The 17,850-nt window shown below is 40.4% G+C and overlaps 1 protein-coding gene across 3 annotated transcripts in view; it reads left to right on the plus strand.

The window, feature by feature from the left end:
* Positions 1 to 17,716, plus strand: part of bub1bb (BUB1 mitotic checkpoint serine/threonine kinase Bb) — a 74,583-nt gene extending 56,867 nt beyond the window's left edge. For all 3 annotated transcript variants that reach the window (XM_063052513.1, XM_063052519.1, XM_063052522.1), the window contains 7 exons: positions 954 to 1,085; positions 3,459 to 3,559; positions 4,143 to 4,304; positions 10,296 to 10,438; positions 11,053 to 11,227; positions 16,172 to 16,278; positions 16,915 to 17,716. In XM_063052513.1, coding sequence (XP_062908583.1) covers positions 954 to 1,085; positions 3,459 to 3,559; positions 4,143 to 4,304; positions 10,296 to 10,438; positions 11,053 to 11,227; positions 16,172 to 16,278; positions 16,915 to 17,092 — 998 coding nt within the window. In that variant the 3' untranslated portion in view covers positions 17,093 to 17,716. The remainder of the gene's footprint in view (positions 1 to 953; positions 1,086 to 3,458; positions 3,560 to 4,142; positions 4,305 to 10,295; positions 10,439 to 11,052; positions 11,228 to 16,171; positions 16,279 to 16,914) is intronic.
* Positions 17,717 to 17,850: the final 134 nt, after the last annotated feature.

Raw genomic sequence — 17,850 nt, forward strand, 5'->3', positions numbered from 1 at the left:
GAGATCGCGAACCTTCTCACTTTTTCCACAAGGCTAGCAGGATCATGATGGAATATTCTTCATCTTTCTAGCTCCAACAATGCAGAATTATTCATCACAGAAGCAAGTCCCATTTGGCCCGTTTCCTTTCCATGTAACTAAACAAGTCAAATGTTGTTACTGCAGCTGTTTCAACCACTTCCTATGGCAGCTCATTTCATATATAGGCCAGCGTCTGTGTGTGTTCACCTTGTCTATGCCCCTTATAATTTTTCCACCTCCATAAGTTCACCACTCATTCTCCTAAGCTCCAATGAATAGCCTAACCCTGTTCATGCTCTCTATAACTTGGCAACATCCTTGTAGGTGCTTGATGTCATCCAGAACAAAGCAGATTGGTACTAAATCCACACACACTCATTTCCTGCATCACTGGCTGTGGTTTCTTTAAAATGCACCACAATTGGTCATCTGTGCTCTTCTGCCCCAACCTGTGACCTCGTTCATCAAGGTGGATAAGGGCAGCAGATACCTAGGAGCTCTTCCCCTTTCAGTTGCACATAATCACAATTTGGAAGTATGTTGCTGACTCCAAACCTTGAAGCTTGCTGCCCAACAGCACTACATAATTAATTTCACCAGAAAGTCTGCGGCAGTTCAACAAGCATCGTGAGCATCAGGATTCGCGATAAATGACAGCACTGAGCAGACTGAAAATTCCAGTGATTTGCCGGGGGGTGAGGGGTGGGTGGATGTTGGTCTTCAATGTACTGATGGCAGTGAAACAGCACATTAGTTAGTTGTCTTGAAAACAATGTTGAAATGAGTAATCAGTTTTTTCTGAATTGCATTGTGCCAAAAATATGTACTGTCGTTCCTCTAACGATATAATTGCTGTAGTCAGTGTAATTAATCCCCCACTGGTTTTGTGCACGGAATCTCTTTTCAACTATCCAATTTTGATTAATTTCTAGGTAATCCGTGGGATATAGAAATGCGGAATCAACTTTTATTGGCCCTTCCCACACCACTGAGTTCACTCCAGGGGTTCTACATTCAGAATGGCCCAGTGCCTACCTTTGAAGTTGGACATGAGGTGAAGCTGGGTAAGTTTTCTTTCTCAATTCTTTGTACCTAGTGACCTTTTTGTGAATCATAAGTGGAGAGAAAAATAGAAAAGCAAAAATTATTTAATGTCAAAGTATCTGAACAGAATGGAAGGACGTTTCAACAGATGCTGGTTGGGGTGGGGATTGTACAAATGATTTTGTTGGATTTCTGCCCAACCAATTGCAAATACCTTGACCAAATGCTTAGTGTTAAATTAGGCCTGGGAGGGAAAAGGAGAGGAACGAGGAGGAAGAAAGTGTGTAGGCAAGGGCTTATATGTCTGAATTTATATTTGTAAAGGGGTTACCCTGCTGGATGGCTTCTATTGTATGAGCCTTAGCATTAAATCCCATGCAGCAAATTCTGTGGTAGTGGCACCACAGCTGCCCTATTGTTGAAGGAAATCCTGCATTGGTAATTTCTACTTCAGAAAAATGAAGTTTGACATATTATATGTCAGTGCTTTCAATGCCAATTCTAAAAAATCAGATTTGAACACTACTCTGCTTTCAAAGTCTTGATATCAGAGCCACCACCTGGAGTAAGATACAGTGGGTCGGTGATGGGCCAGTTTATAGAACAATGCAGTGGGTACACTTGGAGGAGAAAGCCAATAGGAATGGTGTCTTTGAGTGAGCCTCACTATTAAGAACCAGTTAGACCAGCATCTCAACAACTTCACCCATGGAAATAATGAATGCTTTATGATCCTTTGGCTCTGGAGTTAATAGGAGCTGTGGTGTCCACAGCATTTTGAGCTTCTCTAAAATTCACCATAATCGACACATGAAAAACTTTTGCTTCCTCTGCCAAGAACAACTATGATGAGTTTGTTGATGCCGATGGGATTGAGGATCTTATTAGTGACAAAAGTAAGTCATTCCTAGTTTGGAACATTCCCCTTTTATTCAAGGGGAAAGAAGCACTAGTGACATTTGAAGGCAGAAGTCCAGCAGAAAACAGTAATCATGACCATCTTCAACAAAATAGACAAGTCTACCTGATAAGTAGAATTAATGTTTATCATCAGGCTGCTTTTCTACCTACCTCCCAGCCCCAGTCAGTGAAGATCAGCTTACCAAATTGCAGTGTGGTCTTGGTCCAGTTTGAGGACAGACTGGACATGGTCTTCATTCTGCCAAGAAAAATGCAGTGAACTGCATCAATTGCTATGCACAACTGTTAATTGAACTTTGCTAAAGTCTTTGACTCCATCTGCCAGGAGAAACTAAGGAACTAAGTGAAAGTAAACTAGTAGTGATGGTGCCATTGCCACAATAAGGACATTGGGTCAATTATGTCTGTGCCGGCTTTTTTGAAAAAGGCTCACCCCTTTCCTCATTGTCCTGCAGTTACATTTTTTGCCCTTAATGTATGAATAAATCCCTTTTGAAAGTTGCTATTCTTTAGTGTGCTTCAAATAGATTCAACACACTCTTGGTCAAACTTGCTATTTTCCTTCAAATTGAACCGATGTATTTTATCAGTCACTTTAGAATGTGTCAGTTCAGTACATGTCTGTCCTTTAGCCTAGTCACCATATCACTGGAAGAATATGACTGTACTTGAAATGGTGCATAGGGGATTTGCCAGGTTGTTGCTGGAATGGACCATTTCAGTTATGAGTCAACACTCATAACTGGATTTCTTTCTCTTTTGAGTGGAGGAAGCTGGTGGTGGGGTGGTCTGAATCAAAGACTACATAATTGAGGGTAAAGATGGGGCAGATAGTAAAAATCGTTTCTCTATAGTAGAGGTATTTAAAACTTGGAGTAGGGTTAAAGTAAGAGTTTGAGGGATCTGAGGAAATATTTTCACTGGAAAGTTGGTTCAAATCTGGAATGTCCTACTTGAGTGGGTGGTGGAGACGAGTACTTTCAACATCTTGATAAGACTGTGAACCAAGTTCTGATTTGAATGGTTGCTTTATGGTTGAAAAAGACATGGACTGAAATGGTTGTGTTTTTTGTGCTGTATAACTGTATAGAAAAATTTGCGGTATTATTTTCAGTGGAAATTTCATCAAATTATGGTTTATTTTATATTTCTCTTGGTCAGCACCATTTAGACAAATTTTGTCATTGAACTCCTTATGAGGATTTTTGCTACAGGTCGACCTTCACTAATCTGACTACCTGTAATCCGGTTCCTTCGCTAATCTGGCGCTGGTTATGCTTAATGTGATCCTTCTGTAATTCAGCATTTTCACTAATCTGGCACTCCTCAGGTTCCAATGGTGCCAGATTAGTGAAGGTCGACCTGTATGTGCAAATTGACTGTCTTGTCTACATTACTGCAGTAGCAACATGTGAAATACTTAATTAGTTTTAAGATATCCTGTGATCATGAATTTATTTTTTCCCCTGTAGGCTCACAGATGATGAACATTGAGGAAGAAGCAGAGCATGAATTGTGCCAGATATTCTATGGAACAGATCGGAGCCTGGCTTTATCTAAAGCAATTATAAAGGTAGGTAACTCATCAGATCATATGAATAACTGTGTATGTGTGTGTGTGTGTGTATATATGTATGTGTGTATATATAAATAAAATATAGTTTAAGACAGTTTGCAAGCTTAAAGAAGTGTACACACCCAGTCTGTGCTCTTTGCAGATCAACCACCAATTATGCTAATCCTGCATTAATGTCATTTTATTCTTCTCACATTTTCTAACTCCTTCCAGATTCTACCTCTTGCCTACATGATGGGGGAGTTTACAACAGCCAATTAACTTCAACCTGCACATCTTTGGGATGTGGGAGGAAATCAGAGTATCCACAGGAAATCCACACAGTCACAGGGAGAATGTGCAAACTGACAAAGTTCAGGATTGTATTGGGGCTTCTGACACTGTGTGGCAGTCTCTCTACTTGCTGCACTTTGCTGCCTGTCTTAAAGCAAAGAGTTTAAAGGGAATTCCTGAACTTGGGAGTCTAGATATAATGTAGAGTCAGTGATGCAAATTATGATGAGGGTAACTTTTAGGAGTTCTTGCTCTCCATATAATAAAACCTGTATACATTCCAGTCACTGAACTTTTTTTCAAATAGGTATTTTCGCATAAAGTGCCCTGGGACTTCTACATCAATCAACAGCTCAAAATGCGCCTTGGCTCTCAGTTTAATAAGTATTTCAGTCAGAAACACTGCTGCTACCAGTTTGACAATGGATGTGTGACTATGGATCAGGAGGAGAACAGTGAAACATTAAAGGTAAGAAGCCAATCGCAAAGTGAGGAAATGCCTCCTCAGCAACTGGACTGTTTTGCACAGCTTTATGCAACTCATGACATCATAGGTTGTACAATACATGTTTCTTCCAGTACTGACAGATATTAGGGTTTCCAGGACCAAAAAAGCAGATAATAAAAAAAACTTGATATGAGTTATACAATTAAGTGACTATTGCATCAGTGTTCCACAAACAGCATCTCCCACCTTTTCTTCTGAATGGTCAGCATTGACAATTTATTGGAGTTCCTTTTGACTCGAGCCTTTTAAATCCCTTGTGACCTTTATACCGGAAGGACCGTCTGCTTAATTGCACTATTTGGAATGTATGACTTCAGGCCACTAGTGACACAAGTTGATTGTGCCAGTTACGCTGCTGAGGGCTGAGTGCCCAGATACATTAGAGTATGTTGTGTTGACCCCCCCCCCCCCATGTATTACCTCCCTAGCGGCTTTCTGTCACTGTATGTGGTGGCTATAGAGGAGTTCTTTTTAGCTTGAATTGCTTCCCACTGGTCAGTATTGCAATAATGCAGTAGCTATGAGTTCTAAATACAGGTTCCAGTAGAAACTGCAATGCTCCAGTTTTTACCTGTGATTTGGAATGTAAAGTACCTTAATGCTATCTTTGAAATATTTTTGCTTAACCTTTCGTGGGCAGGCTGAAATTAGACCGGACATTAACATTTTATGCAGCACATGTTTACTACACCAGTGAGGGTGAGCTGCGACTAGGTAATTAGCTATTAAATTCATATAACTTCATGCAACTCCTCTTGGTTCCATTTGTCCTACTTCTACCTTCCCTTGAGGGCTAGATCATTTGAGAATTTGTGAATTGTGGACATGACCTATGTGTCTTGGCTGCCAATCATATGATCACATGGTGCCAAATCAGTCAAACTGCCGTTCCCCAGGCTATACTTAATGGCTTCTGAAGTGTTTTAAACTATAAGATATAGGAGCAGAAGCCAGCCATTCGGCCCATCAAGTCTGCTCTGCCATTCAATCAAGGGCTGATCCAATTCTTCCAGTCATCCCCACTCCCCTGCCTTCTCCCTCATACCTTTTGATGCCCTGGCTAATCAAGAACCTATCTATCTCTGCCTTAAGTGCACCCAATGACTTGGCCTCTACAGCTGTTCATGGCAACAAATTCCACAGATTTCCCACCCTCTGACTAAGTAATTTCTCCGCATCTCTGTTGTGAATGGACGTCCTTCAGTTCTGAATTTGTGCTCTGTTGTCCTGGACTCCCCTACCATGGGAAATGACTTTGCCATATCTAATTGTTCAGGCCTTTTAACATTCGGAATGTTTCTATGAGATCCCCCCTCATTCTCCTGAACTCCAGGGAATACAGGCCAAGAGCTGCCAGAAGTCTCTCATACGGTAACTCTTTCATTCCTGGAATCATTCTCATGAATCTTCTCTGAACCCTCTCCAATGTCAGTATATACTTTCTAAAATAAGAAGCCCAAAACTGCACACAATACTCCAGGTGTGGTCTCACGAGTGCCTCAACATCGCATCCCTGCTCTTGTATTCAATACCTCTAGAAATGAATGCCAACATTGCATTCGCCGCCTTCACCACCGACTCAACCTGGAGGTTAACCTTTAAGGTATCCTGCACAGGGATTCCCAAGTCCCTTTGCAGCTTGAATTCTCTCTCCATTTAAATAATAATCTGCCCATTTATTTCTTCCAAAGTGTATGACCCTACACTTTCCAACATTGTATTTCATTTGCCACTTTGCCCGTTCCCCTAAACTATCTAAGTCTCTCTGCAGGCTCTCTGTTTCCTCAACACTACCCGCTCCTCCACCTATCTTTGTATCATTAGCAAATTTGGATCCCATAGTCCAAATCATTGACATGCATTGTAAAAAGCAGCGGTCCCAACACCAACCCCTGTGGAACTCCACTGGCAACCGGCAGCCAGCCAGAGTAGGATCCCTTTATTCCCACTGTTTTCTGCCAATCAACCAGTGCTCCACCCATGCTAGTAACTCCCCTATAATTCCATGGGACCGTATCTTGCTAAGCAACCTCATGTGTGGCACCTTGTCAAAGGCCTTCTGAAAATCCAAATACACCACATCTCCTGCATCTCCTTTGTTTACACTGCTTGTAATTTTCTCAAAAAATTGCAGTATGTTAGTCAGGCAGGATTTTCCTTTCAGGAAACCATGCTGGCTTTGGCCTATCTTGTCATGTGCTTCCAGGTACTCAGTAATCTCATCCCTTACAGTTGATTCCAACAACTTCCCAGCCACTGATGTCAGACTAACAGATCTATAGTTTCCTTTCTGCTGCTTCCCACCCTTCTTAAATAGCGGAGTAGCATTTTTAATTTTTCAGTCATCCAGTACAATGCCAGAATCTATCAATTTTGGAAAGATCATTGTTAATGTCTCCACAATCTCTCCAGCTACTTCCTTCAGAACCCAAGGGTGCATCCCATCAGGTCCAGGAGATTTATCCACCCTCAGACCAGTAAGCTTCCTGAGCACCTTTCCAGTCTTAATTTTCGCTGCACACTCCTCACTTCCCTGACAATCATGAATCTCTGGTATACTGCTGATGTCTTCCACTGTGAAGACTGATGCAAAATATGCATTCAGTTCCTCTGCCATCTCTGCATCTCTCATTACAATATCTCCAGCGTCATTTTCAATTGGTTCTATATCTACCCTAGACTCTTTTACCCTTTATATACTTAAAAAATCTTTTAGTATTTTCTTTGATATTAGTCGCTAGTGTCACATACCCTGTGACGGGAATAAAGAACCAGCAGAGATGGAAAACACTTTGGAGCCCAGTATTGCTATAAACTAATAACATTTATTAGTAACTACACAATACAGCAATATAAATGTAGATAAATCAAACAGGTTAGCAATGATCATATATATAAGTAAGTAAATCAGTAAGTGTGGAAATATATGTATGAAAACTAAGCTTCTTTAAGTCTAGGGGTAAAAAGATAGTCTTACAATGATGAGTGAAGTTCAGTTCAATTCAATTTGTGGTATTGAGTTGAGTAGTGTTGGAGAGAGAGGGAGAGATTTGAGTCTTCAGGTGAACTGATGCCGTCAATCTTCTCGTTTTCGTTCGAAATCCTTTAAAAGTCACCGACTGTGACTTTAACAATGGGGACCGGTTTTCTGTGGTGGAGCTTTCCCCCAGGCGAGGGTGGACACATGGACAACTCCCCACCAGTCAACCCTTCTCTTTCCACTGCAAGAGCGATGGATCGATCCGCCTGATCGATCCTCCAAAACCCACTTTTTTCTGCGGGCACAACAATGCTCATTCAGTGTCCAAACATGTGTCTGAGGTCTGTATCATCTGACCTCCTATTTATCTCACCATACTGGGTACCACCTGTCATTCAAATAATCCCTCCTTCCTCTCTCTGTGAAAGAAATGCAAGCAGGCAAAAATCCTTGAAGAAAGTGTCAACAACTTGCCAAAAATCATAACATCGAGTGTCCATTAAATAACGCCCTCGGTCACCGCAGCAACTTACGAGCTGCTTGGTGCTGCCTCCAACTTCAGCAGAAATTCAAAAGTTAACCAGTTCTTTCTCGTGCCTTAAAGTGACAGTCCCACAGTTAATCTTGGTGTCGCTCTCTCTTTTACAAACAAGTCGGTGTTAAATAACTCTCTCTCTCTCTCTTTTCCAAACAACAGTTCATAGGGGTAATTCAGGATCCCATCACACTAGCTTCCTCTCATAATTCAACTTTTCCTTCCTAATGACCTTCTTAGTTTCCTTCTGCAAGTTTTTAAAAGCTTCCCAATCCTCTATATTCCCGCTAGTCTTGCCTTCCTTGTATGTACTCTCTTTTGTTTTTACTTTGGCTCTGACTTCACTTGTCAGCCACGGTGGTGTCCTTCCATTCGAAAATTTCTTCTTATTTGGAATATATGTGTCTTGCACTTCCCTCGTTTTTCGCAGAAACTCCAGCCATTGCTGCTTTGCTGTCCTTCCTGCTAGTGTCTCTTTCCAGACAACCTTGGCCAGTTTCCCTCTCATGCCATTGTACTTTCCTTTATTCCACTGAAATACCAACACATTGGAATTTAGTTTCTCCTTCTCAAATTTCAAAGTGAACTTTATCATATTGTGATCACTGTTCCCTAAGGGTTCCTTACCCTTAAGCGCTCTTATCACCGCTGGATCATTGCACAACACCCAATTCAGCACAGCCTAGTAGGCTCAACAACAACAAAATCGCTCCAATTCTCATCTCCCTGCCAAATTAGTTTAAACCCTCCCAAACAGCTCTATTAAACCTGCCTGCTAGGATATTGGACCCCTTTGGGTTCAGGTGTAACCAGTTTTTTTTTTAAACAGGTCGTACTTCCCCCAGAGGAGGCCCCAATGATCCAGGAACCCAAACCCTGCCCCCTATGCCAGTCTCTCAGCGGCACATTAATATGCCTGATCATGCTATTCTTGCACTCAGTAGCATGTGGCACAGGCAGCAATCCCAAGATTACTACCCTGAAAGTCCTGCTTTTTAGCTTCCTACCCAACTCCCTGAATTCTCTCTTCAGGATGACCTCCTATTTTACTGACTGATCAAAGATCTGCACTTGCAGCAGCTGTTGACATTTTGCTATTGAATTGTAATGTGAAGAATAGCAATTCAAGGAAGGAACTATGCCTCAACCTAATCTGCTATTACTTTCCAAGCAAAATAGAAATGGCTGGAAGAGCTTGGTGGGTCAGACAGCATTGGTGGAGGCAAAGGAGTGGATAGGACTTGGTCTGAATTGTCAACCATTCCTTTGATTCCACAGATGCTACCTAATCCAGAGTTTCTTAGCTGGTCTCCAAAAGAAAAACAAACTGCATCTGTATCTTTGTGTCTGTCCAGTGGTTGATGGAAGGGGGCAAAGCGTAATTGCCTGTTCTGCATCCTATGTAATAACTAGTAATTCCACATTAAAGGTGAGATTTTAAGCCACAAGACATAGGAGCAGAATTAGGCCCTTTTGAGTCTTCTGCGTCATTTCATCATGTCTAATCTATTTTCCTCTCAACCCCATAGCCTATGAGCCTCCACCTTAAATACATCCAATGACTTGGCCTCCACACTGGTTGTGGTAACAAATTTCACATATTCACCACTCTCTGGCTAAGGAAATTCCTGCTCATATCTTCTAAATGGGCATACCTCTATTCTGAGGCTGTGCCCTCTGGTCCTAGAGTTCCCCCACCACAGGAAACATTCTCTTTGCATTCACACTCTCTAGTCCTTTCAACATTTGATAGATTTCAACGAGACCCCCCCCCCCCCATTATTTTAATTTCTACCAGTAAAGGCCCAGAGTGTGGCATGTGACCAAGTGGTTAGGGCGTTGGACTAGCGATCTGAAGGTTGTGGGTTCAAGCCTCGGCAGAGGCAGCATGCGTGTCCTTGAGCAAGACACTTAACCACACAATGCTCTAGTCTACCCAACTGAGAATGGGTACTGGCAGAAATGCTGGGGGTTAACCTCACAATAGACTGGCGTCCTATCCGGTGGTGGGGTGGGGGGGGGGGGGGAGTCTCGTACTGTCAGTCACTTCACGCCATGGAAACCAGCATACCAGCATAAGCACTGGCATGATGGGCCACAAGGCTCGTGACAGACTTTAGATTAAAGGCCCAGAGCCATCAATCACTTCTCACTGATGAGTCTTTCATTCCCAGAATCATTCTTGTGAGCCTCCCCCAATGTCAGCACATCCATATTTAAATAAGGCCCAAAACTGCTCGTTGCTCAACATTGAAGAGTTAGATTTCAAAATGAAAATGCATTGAACACTGCTTCCTGATTTGTGGAAATTATCTCCTGGAAACATTATTTGAACTTTCTGAAGTGACTTTATAATGTGCTTGAACTGGTTTAATCATAATTGCTTAGGGCAGAACATGTGTAGTTAACTGTTTTCTTCTTTTTATTTAACATATAGAACCTGTGTCGAATTTGGCAATCTGTACCAGAACAGCTTGTTATGTTTCTTGCACTTGACCTGCTGGCCTTGGTGGAACTGATGCACATTGCTGAAATTGTTCATGGAGGCATTGCACCTGAAACACTTCTTCTGAGCCTCAAGTTAGTTTAAATATTCTTCTAAGCAAAGTTTAAGAAGTATAAATATTGTCTTGGGTAGGTTTATGATTTGAAGCATTCTTGGATTCTGAACGAGTTTTTGCGAGTTCATCATGGAATTCCTTTCTGAGACTGTCCTGGAATCTTGGAATTGGATCGATAACAGTGAGGCTATGAGCAATTCAGAATTGTGCACTAAAAATGGCCTCTTGCCACCTATACTTTCAGCCCAGACTCCACAATAGAATGAATTTTTGGGTTGTGCAACAAGTGGTGATCACAGCTGATGGACGGAATCCTGTTCATTCATTCCATTGTTTGTTTATTTTTGTTAAGCACAAGAAGTTGAAATTCACTCATTGAAGACCAGCTTGTGCTTTTAATGTTGTGTTAACTAACTGGAACACATGACTTGTGTTTTGGATGCTCCTGGGGTGCATCTATTTTTCAAAATAACATTGTTGTAATAAATTGTCTGAACATAGATTGTTAGAAAATAGAATTATTCAAAATTCAACAAATGTAAACTTAATCCCTCATTTTTGTGAGCATATTTGGGTCATTGAATTTGCTTTTTATTTTGGAAACTGATATGTTTAATCTGCCTTCCTCCTTAGGCTCTTTAACAGTGCCTCCACATGTCTTGATGGTGACAGTTTAGTGAAGCTCGTGGACTTCACACACAGCTTGGATTTAAGGCAGCAGGCTAATGTTGCCACATTTACAGGTTTTCCAACAGTTCATTCATTACCCAATAGAGATCTCCTTTTGGAGTGTACCAGTGCCTACCAGGTAAGATGCTGCATAGAGCTGACCTATGGCGTAATGCTGTTAACCAAATGTAGACAAAATGTCAGAATGATGAGCATCATTATGTTTCACTTTGAAGACCCTTGATCAGTTCAGTTCCAAAGAAGGTTCTTTTCATTCCACAGATAAGATTGCATTTGTCTGAGTGGGATGGACTTTGACATAGTATTGGCATGTTAGGCAGGATTTGATTCTCTATCCTTGGCTGCCTTTAAACTATTCCATTTCTGTTTCCAGTAGGTAGCAGTCCATCTTGGACTCATTTATATAAAAAAAAAGTACAGCACAGAAACAGGGCCTTTGGTCCATCTAGTCTGTGCTAGACCATTTAAACTGCCTAGTCCTGTCGACCTTCTCCAATTCACCCCCCCCCCCCAAAATGCATGTATGTATCCAAGTTTAAACATTAAAATTGAGCTTTCATGGACTACTTGCACTGACAGCTCGTTCCACACTCACTACCCTCTGAGTGAAGAAGATTCCCCATGTTCATTTTACCTTTCACCCTTAACCCATGACCTCCAGCTGCTGTCCCACCCAACCTCTGAGGAGAAAGCCTGATTGCAACACATTCCAATGTATCTGGGCACTCAGCCTTCAGCAGCAGAGGTTGCCCAATCATCTTGCGAGACAAGTAGACTGAAGTCAGTCATTGCAAATAGTGTGCTATTTCAATTGCAGCATTTAATTATAGAACTTTGCTCAACAACCTTACTGAAGAATACCTACAGTTAGCAATTAAATGTTCAAACTGGTGAAAGCGGAGTAGTAGAGAATAGAAAACAGGAAGGATGCAGTACTTGGTGCTATTCATGTTTAGGAATCAAGTTATCATCAAAGTTGATTTTTCCCTTTTAGCAACAACTGCATTAAATAGGGAGCACAAGTGGCCCAAATTGGCTGAAGTGCTAAATTATCACATAATTGGACATTTCTTTTACACATCTATTTGGAAGTGCCAGTATTTATTCATCTCCTCGGGAGGTGGTGGGGAATGAGAGTTTGTGTATATAGACTGCAACATATTTTAACAGCATTAGTACTGGCTATAAACATCTTGGGACATTCTGAAATTGATGATTGCTGAACTCCGTTCCTCACAGCTCTGAGAGAACCTTCCCCTATCTGTCAGCCCATCATTCTTTCCATATACCTCTTCAATTAAGGATGAGTAATGCTTGCCTTGTCATCCCAGTATGGAAGAATACACACCATTCCTAACTTTAATTTCACCACCAAGCTTCGCAAAAGTAGCTGGATTATGTATCTGTAGGAATAGTCTGTTTCAAAATTTCACAATAAATCTTTGAATCATAATTGAGGTTGGGTCAAAAGGCTTTTGCATCCTCCTTACTTGATCAATGTGATTAATTTCTAAAGTAACTGCCATTAATATATAAACGGCCTGTATTGGGATTGAGATACAGTGCCTATACAAAGTATTCACCTCCTCCCTTAGTTTTCATGTTTTATTATTTTACTACATTGAATCACAGTGGATTTAGTTTGGTCTTTTTTTGACCCTGATCAACAGAAAAAGACTCGTGTCAAAGTGAAAACAGATCTCGACAAAGTGACCTAAATTAATTACAGATATAAAACACAAAATAATTGATTCACCCCCTTTAATATGACACTCCAAATCATCACTGGTGCGGCCAGTTGGTTTTAGAAGTCACGTAATTAGTTAAATGGGGATCACCGTGTGCAGTCAAGTTGTTTCAATTGATTGTAGAAAAAATACACATGTATCTGGAAGGTCCTGTGAGAGTGATTTTTATGTTTAGGACATATACATTTAACAATAGACTTGGCTCCCAGTCTTCACTTCTGAAAATGTATTGTGCATTTAATTTGGAGTGAGGTTCTGAACAATGGGTTCCTGAAAATTGTGAATTCAGTTGTGAATTAAAATTCATTTTGATATCTATGATGTGGATGTGAATCAGGAGGTGTGACGGTTGTACGTAGTTTCAAAGAAAGCATTGTCCATGCATTGTAAATGTGGAGTTGTCCTCTGGCACATAAAATATTGAGCCCCACGTTGGGCCAGCAGACCTTTCCATCAAAAGCGTGTCCATATGATGCCTAATGTACCTTGTTTTGTCAAATAACAAAGCTGCTTTGTATCTACCAGTAATTTTCATTCACGCAACAACAGTCCAGCCACTGGTGAGTCAGTATCCTGGCAAAAACTAAACCATGAAGACAGAAGAACACTTCAAGCAGCTCTGCAAAAAGGTTATTGAAAGGCATAAGTCAGGAGATGGACACAAGAAAATTTCCATTCCCTAGAAATCTTTTTCAGTGTAGTTAAGTTAATCATCAAGAAATGGAAAGAATGTGGCATAGCTATAAATAGGTAGACAGCAGGCCATCTTCAAAAACTAAGTGACCGTGCAAGAAAGGGACTAGTGAGGGAGGCCACCAAGAGACCTGTGACAGCTCTGGAGGAGTTGCAAGCTTCAGTGGCTGAGATGGGAGAGACTGCATACAACAACTGCTCCCTGGATGCTTCACCATTCACAGTTTATGGGAGAGTGGCAAAGGCAAAGCTGCTGTTTTTTTAAAAAGTCGCATGAAATCTTCGCTAGAGTTTGTCAGAAGGTGTGTGGGAGTCTCTGAAGTCAGCTGGAAAAAGGTTCTATGATCTGATGAAGCCAAAATTGAGTTTTTTGGCCATCAGACTAACCACTATGTTTGGCATAAGCCAAACACTACATCATCAAAAGCACACCACCCCTACCGTGAAGCATGGTGGTGACTGCATCATGCTTTGGGGATGCTTCACTGCAGCAGGCCCTGGAAAGCTTGTGAAGGTAGAGGGTAAACTACTGGGAAATCCTGGAGGAAAACCTGATGCAGTCTGTAAGAAATAGAACTGCGAATTGGGAGAAGATCTGTTTTCCAGCAAGACAATGACCCAAGCATAAAGCCAAATACATAGGAATGACCAGGTCAGGGTCCAGACCATAATCCAATTGAGAATTTGTGACTGGATTTAAAAAGGGTTGTTCACTCATGATCCCCATGCAATCTGACAGAGCTTGAGCAGTTTTATAAAGAAGAATGGGGAAAATTTGCAGTGTCCAGATGTGTAAAGCTATCCTCAGACTTGAGACTAATTGCTGCGAAAGGTGCACCTGCTAAATACTGACTTGAAGGGGATGAATACTTGTGCAATCAGTTATTTTGTATTTTATATTTGTAATTAATTCAGATCACTTTGTAGAGATCTGTTTTCACTTTGACACAAAAGACTTTCTGTTGATCAATGTCAAAAAAGCAATATTTGATCCACTGTGATTCAATGGTGTAAAACAATAAAACATGAAGCTGCAGTGGGGTTAAGTACTTTTTACTGGCACGTAACTTGCAGTGTTTTATTGTTGCTCATGGACTTGATGACTGATAATCACTAATTATGAGATTGCTATTTAAAATATTTGAGTGGTGGTTAATAAGACTGTAGAGAATGATACCATTAAGAAATTCTTTGACTACAAGTACCTAGGGTCAAGAATGATGAGTTCGGAGAAGGACATAAAGATACAGGAGGCGCTGGCGTGGAGGGCTATGAACGACATGAAGGAAATCTGGAAGTCGAACCTGACCAGAGGGCTTAAAAAGAGGATTTTCATAGCAGTCATAGAGTCCATTCTCATGTACGGATGCGAGACGTGGACACTCACCAAGACAATGCGAAAGTCTCTAGATGGTTGCTATACATGAATGCTCCGGGTGGCTCTTGACGTGAGTTGGCAACAGCACATGACGAACATCGAGCTCTATAACAACCTACCGATGCTCACCACTAAAATCAAGGCGAGAAGACTGCAACTAGCGGGGCACTGTCTACGCCACCCCAGTCATCATATGGGAGCCCAAGCAGGGGAGGATGAACCCTGGGCGCCCTCCCAAGACTATGGTCAACACGCTCCTAGAAGACAGCGGCGCGGCTAATGTAGATGAACTGAACACACTGATGAGGGAGAGGGAGAAGTGGAGGGTCCGTCATCGTGCCTGACGCCGGCTCCCTAGGCCTGAGTTGACATAGTAGTAGTAGTGGTGGTTAGGTTATTAGAATTTGAATAATTTTGAATGTCATTCGGCCCTTAACCTTAGACTAGTATTGTGCCAGTACATTAGCTATAATTGAATTCTGAAATAACTAAAGTCATTTCTTCAAATAAGTAAACCATCACAATAGACATGTTATTTTGACAGTGTACTCTTAAACTACAGTAGTTTAGATAACAGAAATTCACCATTATGGAATTCATAAATCACCAAAACATCTGAGATGAAATAAAAAATTTGTTTTGCAGAATTTAAGGAAAAAATGGCTAAATACATGATACAAAAAATACAAATATTGTCAAGACTTGGTATTAGGGGAAATTGTGATAGAGAAAAGTTTCTAGGAACACCCCTTTGTAATAAAAGGATGTAATAGACTCCTATTTGCACATTGAATTTGATGACCTAAATATCTTAATGCACTTAATGAGAATCAGGGCAAGTATTTTTGATCATTGTGAATGCTTCCTTGATTATTTGGCAAAGGTAAATATGCACTTATTTGGAAGACATCTTCTAAAATTGATACAGGTGGCTGAACTGTTCCATAATGGTCATAAGCTTGTCAGCAATTTCTTTTGCCAACATTGGGTTAGTGAGGATTGTAAAAGGTTTCCATTATATTAGTATTCATTGTCCTTTCTATGATGCATTTAATAATTGACTGATTAGTTGGTACCACCTCTTCAGATTTGCAAATAAATTTGAGAATGAGGACAAATTTGCAACATTACTATTTAGATGAAGTAAAACTGAATAAAATGTAGTTACTAACCTTATTCTTTTGAATCAAAGATGTAAGTAGAAAACATGAAATATTTGAGCAACTATCATTGGCTCTTGCAGGTTGATCATTTTGGAATTGCAGACACAATACATTTGCTGCTTTTTGGAAGACATCTAGATATTTGTAAGGAGGATTCAATATGGATTCTCAGCCCCACATCTTGCAGGTATTTCAGTGACGTTCCATTTTATTTTTTGATGTTAAATGTTTATGCCTAATTTTCTTAGCAGCTTGACATTCAGCTTTTCCGCATAAGACTTTGACCCAGTTGCTGTTGGATCAAAAAGTTCTCACATCACTGTGAGACTAACCAGAAACAAAGCAGACATTTAGATCTTCCTTTGCCACCAAATAATATCTAGAGATCACGGATGCAGCCCATATAGTGATTTTTTTTTTCCCAAGATTGAGCTTGTATCCAGTCTTGTTTTGTGTTTTTGATTAAAGTACTAATTTTTTCAATTAATTATAATGGCCTACTATTTTCCTACCTCTGCTTCGATGTAGCAATCTCACTTTGAGTTGGAAGGTTGAATGTTTGAGCCCCAGTCCGGATTCTTGAAAATGTACTCAAATCTTAGTTCAGAAGGAAGATTACAGGATCACTTTTCTATCCTGAAGATGAAGTTGAATTATGACTTTATGTCTCCTCCCAACTGAATGAAAACTACCCTTTAGTACCTAGTCTACCTGCAGGTTCCCATATTTCCTGTATCTCAGTAACTGAACCCTACGTCTTTTCTTGGCTAAGTGGATTTTCAAATCTGAAATTTAATTATAAACTATTTGTGTATTCCTCCAGAATGGGCTCACTGTACATGGAGTTATGGAAGAGTTTCTTTGAAAAGATTCTAAATGCAGGCAATGCACCTTCTCCCTCTACACTGAGTGATTTGCAACAAACCGTGAGAGAAGCCATTGAACCCGAGTACGAAATCCTGTGGAATGATGCATTCATGGAAAACCTGATACCTACATAAAAGTACATGATGAATATTTTTAAGAGTACAAATTCAGAGCCTGGTTTTTATATTTTGTAATTGAATTCAAGTCCCATATAAATAGATTTTCTGTATTGTTTCCATTGAAATTTACTTTTCATATTAAAAATGCTTTTTTCCTGTGGTCCTTTTCCTACAAACAGTAACTGAGTATTATTGCTTCCCTCAGCTTGTGCTATAGATTATTAAGAATAGTGCCTGTTAACCATGTGCTTTTCTAGCAGAAACGTTTTTTAAAACAGTGGGATTTGTATTTTATTACCATCTATGCCACTAATTATTAAGACCGACAATGTGAAAGACAGCTTTACAGTAGCATTTTCTCCTATGTTCATTTAGAAAAATACTTTAGCATATAATAAAAATATTTAATACTAGAGGTATTATTTCAAAAGGAAGAAAAACGCACCAAAAAAAGGTGCAGAAAGTAGATAGTGCTTGGAAAACTTTATCTGTTGAAGCATGCTCAATTTGGAATTTTCTCTCAATGACAGAATCCTGGACCTTATTTTAATTGTGTCCAACTGGTAATGCGTACAGTCTACTTGCAGGAGTAGTGTACAGCAATTCATTGGAACAGATTTCCAATCTGCATACAGTGTGCCTTTTGCAGTGCTGAACTTGGACTACAAGCAGGGATTTAGGTTGTGAGTTGTGCTGAGTGAGGGATAATGTTTAATTTGTTGCTATTGAGCACAGTTCTGTGGTACAAATGGACAAGTAATGAAACAAAACAC

This window comes from Mobula hypostoma, chromosome 1, assembly GCF_963921235.1.
Source record: "Mobula hypostoma chromosome 1, sMobHyp1.1, whole genome shotgun sequence".
In the NCBI taxonomy this organism is placed as follows: Eukaryota; Metazoa; Chordata; class Chondrichthyes; order Myliobatiformes; family Myliobatidae; genus Mobula; species Mobula hypostoma.